General features: G+C 40.5%; 1 protein-coding gene across 2 annotated transcripts in view; it reads right to left on the bottom strand.

Moving 5' to 3' along the window:
• The window catches only part of gnas (GNAS complex locus), a 33,361-nt gene extending 29,440 nt beyond the window's left edge, over window positions 1-3,921 (bottom strand). The window contains exons 1-2 of one of the 2 annotated variants that reach the window (XM_087179658.1): window positions 2,793-3,921; window positions 2,457-2,595 (exon numbers count right to left, since the gene is read on the bottom strand). In XM_087179658.1, the coding sequence (XP_087035784.1) occupies window positions 2,457-2,595 (139 nt within the window). In that variant the 5' untranslated portion in view covers window positions 2,793-3,921. Of the gene's footprint in view, window positions 1-2,456 lie in introns of both variants that reach the window. The other variant, XM_087179657.1, reaches the window with a different exon arrangement.
• Window positions 3,922-6,000: the final 2,079 nt, after the last annotated feature.

The raw sequence follows: 6,000 nt of genomic DNA on the forward strand, positions 1-6,000 counted from the left end.
ACTGAATCACGTTGGCGAGTAGCAGCAGAATGTGTCCACAATACAAAGCATGGTCAGATTCTAAGACTTATATAAAATGATTTTTTGAATGGTGTGTCTTAATGTATATCATATATATCTGTGTTTTGTTTATGCAAAGTTTTCATTGCGCGGTTTGTTTAACAGCATTAAACACTGCATTTGAGAAGTTTGAGGAACCTGGCCATTGGTTGTTATCATATCTTCAAAATAACAAAAATCTGTTTGTTTTGTGAAATAACCTTAATGAACTCAAGTTGGGTGACTTTTACAACACGAAATATCAAAACTGTGTAACTGTCATCACATGAGATCAGACCAGGTACAGCGGCCATTTAAGTTAGGGATGATACTATAATCTAGCGATATTCTCAGGGGAAGCCTGTAATTTAACTGTTTCTTCCCTTGTAGATATTATGAGACATGGAAACACATAGACAAACGTTGCCACTGGAATGGAGACACAGACGGAAACTGCGCCATGTGTCAGTGAACAGTCAGAGAAAAGTCACAAACTCTGACCAACTAAAATGTAAATTATCTCTGGGGCAAGATTCAACAGTCAATTTAACATTCACTGTAATAAGGTAACAGATGAGTAAAGCAGGACTTTACCGTATAACAAACATTTGCAGAGTTTTGTGCACACAGGATTTAGTCTTTGATTTGCTAATATTGTGGCGATATTACATTAGAACTGGACTTATTATTTTACCATCAATACCATCAAGTTCACTTCAATTATAGAATGTCAAGGAAATGTTTAAATGAATCTATGGTCATGTTAGGTAAAAATATAAAGATAGATACACTCAAACAAACAGACTCAAATGACCTCACAAGCAATATGGTAATCAATGCTCCTCAGGTTGCTGCAGTGCCTTTTTTGCTCGATCTGATGGATGTATTATTAAAGACACGACATTAGGAAACTTCACTAAATTAAAAACATAAAAGTTTTTTGTTGGATAGGAAGTCTGAAGTGTAGAGGATGGATTACTTATCCTCATCCTTGGTAGAGGTTCATTTGTTTTAGTTCATAATTAGAGACCAATATATCCATGATGCTTAAGGAATGTTAACTGAGGATCATTATAAGTTCAAAATAGAGGCTCTAATCTGTAAAAATGTTATTTGGTAAAAAATTGATTTATATCTGCAACCCCTTAATGAAACATGCTACTAACAAACCCTTTAGACTTTGATTGGCTGATATATTTAACCCAGTGTAGTTCTAGTTGCAGGATACAATTAATCCAATGAACAACTTCAGCTGTTGAACAGACATGCACAAGTTTTCTTCTGCAACAGACTGACCATGTTTGTGTGTCACCTACAAATAACACAAAAACTGAACAACTGTGTGTCATGTTTACGTTCCTGGGTGAAACTTTCACTGCTTTATTCTTTATGACAAGAATGTGGATTGCACTATTTCAGATACTATGTTTTCCCAACATGGATAAAAACCAAGCACAAGGCCTTGCATACATTTGTTCTCAGCAGCACCACGATTGCATGAGAGTGACCCTTTTATTCTTCATTGGGCTTTTGTTCCTCATTTAAACCTTATCGTCCAAAATATGCCGTGTCATACAATACACCTCCTCATTGGCATTTTTGTAATCAAGTATTAGGATTTTTTTACAAAGAACACTACGACTTCTCAGAAGTGATAAGGCAGCAAATAGACATACGAGGAGAGTACAGAGGAGAGTGGAGCAGGGAAAGTTAGACACTCTTATTTGTCTCTTATGTAACGTAGAGACCCAGCCCACCTCCAGTTCACTCTGACAGACACACACAACCACATGTTCATTTCTTCATCAGGTACATTTTAGTGTGTTTTCCTTTGCAGTCACATTATCTCAAGGCTTCAAACCCACAACCTGACATGTAATGTAACACTTGTGTTAGTTTAGCCAACTTTTACCTGCTTTCAGGATTAGGGCTAAATGAGTGCTGTAGGCCGTGCTGTGTTTTCCCACTGATGTGGTTTAAATGGACGTTTAATAAAAATAAATAAATAAAAAACATGCATGAATTACCTGTAAATTCCAATAAAAAACTGTTTTGATTGATGTCTGTTTGCTTATTCTATGATGACCACTGACAGCAGTTTACCCACCTCACATATTTACCTCTACATTGCTGTACACTCTCAAATCAACCTGTGGACTTTGTTGCAGCATGTTTTGGTGTTGTTAGTGGTAGACTGCCAGTTTGAAAACAACATGCTGAAAACCCAGGACAGTGCTGCATTTTCAGCCTTATGCAATGGCAAAGTCACACTGTTGACAATGTTTCCCAAAACAACATCCCAGAAGGTTATAGAGGGAGGAAGCAGAGCCTCAACTGAGCAGACTGAGGCCTTGTCTGTGAAGCAGCAAGCAGAGAAAGCAAAAATGAACAAAAATAACATACATCATCAAACTCACCTAGAAGTAGTAGTCTGTGTGTTGCTCTGTATATCTGTTTGTCTTTTTGGAGCTGCTTCTCTATCTTTTTGTTTGCTTCTCTTTGTGCCTTCTCTTCATTTCTCTGGTCTTCGGTCTTACTGTTGCCCAAACAACCCATCTTCCCGCAAGAAAAAAGAAAAAAGGGGGTCCAGGGGGGGAGGAGGAGGAGGAGGAGGAGGAGGAGGTGGTGGAGGAGGTGGAGGAAGAACAAGAAGTAGAGGTGGAGGGGGGTATGTAGAAAGAAAAATAAATAAATAAACTAAACTAGTCTAGATCCCTCGTTTGACCCGTAGATTTGGGAGCAATGTCACCCACATTTACACCGTTCAACGTCCCCGGTCTGCTCCAAACACTGTCCGCGGTGCAGCACTGGATAAATTATGTGTCCATAACGCGTATGTTGCTGTCAGAGAAGGGCAGGATACTGTTGCTGACGACACCGAGGCCGCCTTCTCAGTTTGCTGAACCCTACTCGGGCTTTTTCCTCCTTCACATGCACTGTAGTTTTTGTTTAGTTTCCCCCACACTCCCCCCGTCACCTGTGTAACGCTGAGAACTGTAATCCACACTTCTGTTAAGACACCAAAAACCGGGGTTTCACCTCAAACGGAGGCAGAATCAACAGCCTAATTTGCATCTCCAAAAGCCCGGGTCTTGCGTCTCACTGCTGCCCATGACAAGAAGCCGAACACGGCGTGTCCGAAAAGGTCGTCCGTGTTGTGGCGCGGCTCGTTTCCTCGTCTCCCCTCATGATAAACGTTTTCAGAGGTGAACACTTATGCTATCAGCCTGTTTCTCTGTCTCCCCGACCACTGTCTACGTCGGGGCCCTGCAGGACAGGAGGAAGGAAAATAATATTTACACACAAACGAGCTACATGTGTGATATTCTCATTGCTTCCGTCGCCATCCGGCTCCTTTCCATTCTCTGCATCAAATCAACCCTAAACAGCTCCGAACTCACTGCGGTCGTCTTTTCGACAGGATCCCCACCACCTCCAATTCCGGAGCAGTCCAATATATCCCGGTTTGTCCTCCTTATTTGTGATGGCTCTTCCTCGCTGTTTTCTCCTTCAAAGGGCCTTCTCCCTCTCTCTCTCTCTCTCTCTCTGCCCCTCTCTTTTGTTGCTGAAATGTGTTATCAGCCCCTCACATCACCACCGAGCCTCCAAAACTGCGCACCGATATTGTTTTTTTTTTAATTGCCGGCTCGGCCCGGATGAATGTCTTCAAGAAAAAAAAACTTTAAAAAAAAAAAATGAAAAAGAAAAGAAAAAGAAAATGCCACCAAGATGTGAAAATCCCTCGAAATGTATCCACGTTCCTTGCAGGTGAAAAAAGCTGCCCCCGCTGTCAGGCTCAGTTTTTATAGCCTACATACAGCCCATGTATATGCACACACTTTCATGTAAACATACAGACACACACATATTTAAGTATATATATACACACATACATATATATGTATATATATATATATATATATATATATATATGTGTGTGTGTGTGTGTGTGTGTGTGTGTATGTATATATATATATATACCTCTTGAAATCCGGGGTGGGTAAATAGGCTACAGGAGACTGCATGTGCATTTACATTAACACAAAATAGGACACGGGGTTGTTGTAGCAGCACATTCCCACCACGAAGGCCGCTCCCCTCCTGGCCGCTGGTTGTGGAAGGTGAAAGACAGAAATAACCAATTCTTGGAGGTTATTATGTTCTCCCTTTCTCTCTCTGTCTCTCTCTCTGTCTCTCTCTCTCTCTCTCTCTCTCGCTTTCTCTTTCTCCGAGAATGGTAGCTCACATTGAGGAGCGTTAAAACGAGACGGGGTGGGGCCACACGACGCTCATTGAACCCTGGGAAGGAAGGACCGAGAGAGGAGGAGAGGAAAGGCCGCTTCGCCTCGTCACGTGGCCCGGGCGCAGGGTGGCGTCAGCGTCAGCCATGGACTGTATATAAAAAGGCGTCAGCGCGGCTCTGCATAGAAAACGGCGCCCTCTTCAAAGAAAAAGGCAGCACACGGGTCGGAGGGTGGGAGTCATGCACAACAGCCGGGTCAGGGGCTCTTACATGTCTCGGAACAGCCAGAGGAGGGAGAAATAATCAGATCTGTGACTTTTGTTAAAGTAACACAACAACAATGTATAAATACTCTGTTCAAATATTTCGAATAGTGGAAGAATTAGCGGCAAAATGTACTTAAAGTAACATAAGTAAAAATAGGTTACTCGTCATGCAGAATGGCGTATTTTATATATTATAATTAGATTATAATTAAGCATTAATGTTCAAGCATTACTTTAATGTTGCAGCTGGTGAAGCTAATTTGAACAACTTTTTGCTGGGTATCTTCAGGGGTGGACAATAACAAAGTACATTTACTTCAGTAGCCTACATATATATATAATAGGCTATAGGCTATATATATATATACTGTGTATCTGTACTTTCCTTGAGTATTGTTTTTTTGTAAATTAGTGACTTTTACTCCAGTACATTGAAAGACAAGTATTGTACTTTTGACTCCACAAATTTTTTATGAAGGACTCTTACTTTGAAGCAGAGCTTTTACTCAGTGAATTTATTTTATTTTATTTTACAAATGTGATCATAGACCATAAACTGTGTTCATCACAGACAGGAGAAGAACCAAAACGATTCTTTACCGGAGCACCACAGCATTATCTGAAGTCCATGTTGGAAATATTAGAAATAAAGAAAGATTCCTCTCATTTTAAATGTTACCTGTGTTTACCACAAAAAACTTCATCACTGCCTATAATAAAGAAATATGAAAACAATACCTCCTTTTGTTGATTGAGTTGTGTTTTTATGACCATTTATACAAGCTTTTTATTCTACAGGTTCTACAAGTAAGTTAGTTCTGTGGAACAATACAACAATATAATAATATTATAGTAAATAAAATCAAGTACTCCAGTACTTTAACTCTGACTGAACAACTTTCACTTGTATTGGAGTTGGTTTTGACCAGAGGATACTATGACTCAAGTAATGAGGTGGTGTACTTTGTCCACCTCTGAGTAAGTAGTAACTACAGCTGTCAAATAAGTATAGAAGAGTAAAAAGTACAATACTTCCTTTGAAATTTGGAAAACAGGTCTAGACAGTCATAAAATGGAAATACTCATGTAAAGTACAAGTATCTCAAATTCTAACTAGGTACTGAGTAAATGTACTTTGTTAAAGTACATTCTACCCCAGCTAATGAGACTTGGAGCTGCTAGCGGTTAGCATGCGACCGTACTATCTCCCGAGAGTTTTCACATGTCATTGCAGTGACTGTGTACATCCCCCCCTCGGCCGTCGCCGCTGCAGCCACAGACCAGATCCATAGTGTTGTCTCTCAACTCCTAAACCAGCACCCCCATTCCCTCCTCCTCATCTCTGGGGACTTCAACCACACGTCCCTGTCCTCTGCTAATCCTACCTTCACCCAGTATGTGGATTGTCACACCAGGGACAATAAAACTTTGGACTTGTTGTATGCTAATATC

This window comes from Seriola lalandi, unplaced genomic scaffold, assembly GCF_002814215.2.
Source record: "Seriola lalandi dorsalis isolate HSWRI2012SDOR001 ecotype SW California unplaced genomic scaffold, Sedor1 jcf7180002054861, whole genome shotgun sequence".
NCBI classification, from domain to species: Eukaryota; Metazoa; Chordata; class Actinopteri; order Carangiformes; family Carangidae; genus Seriola; species Seriola lalandi.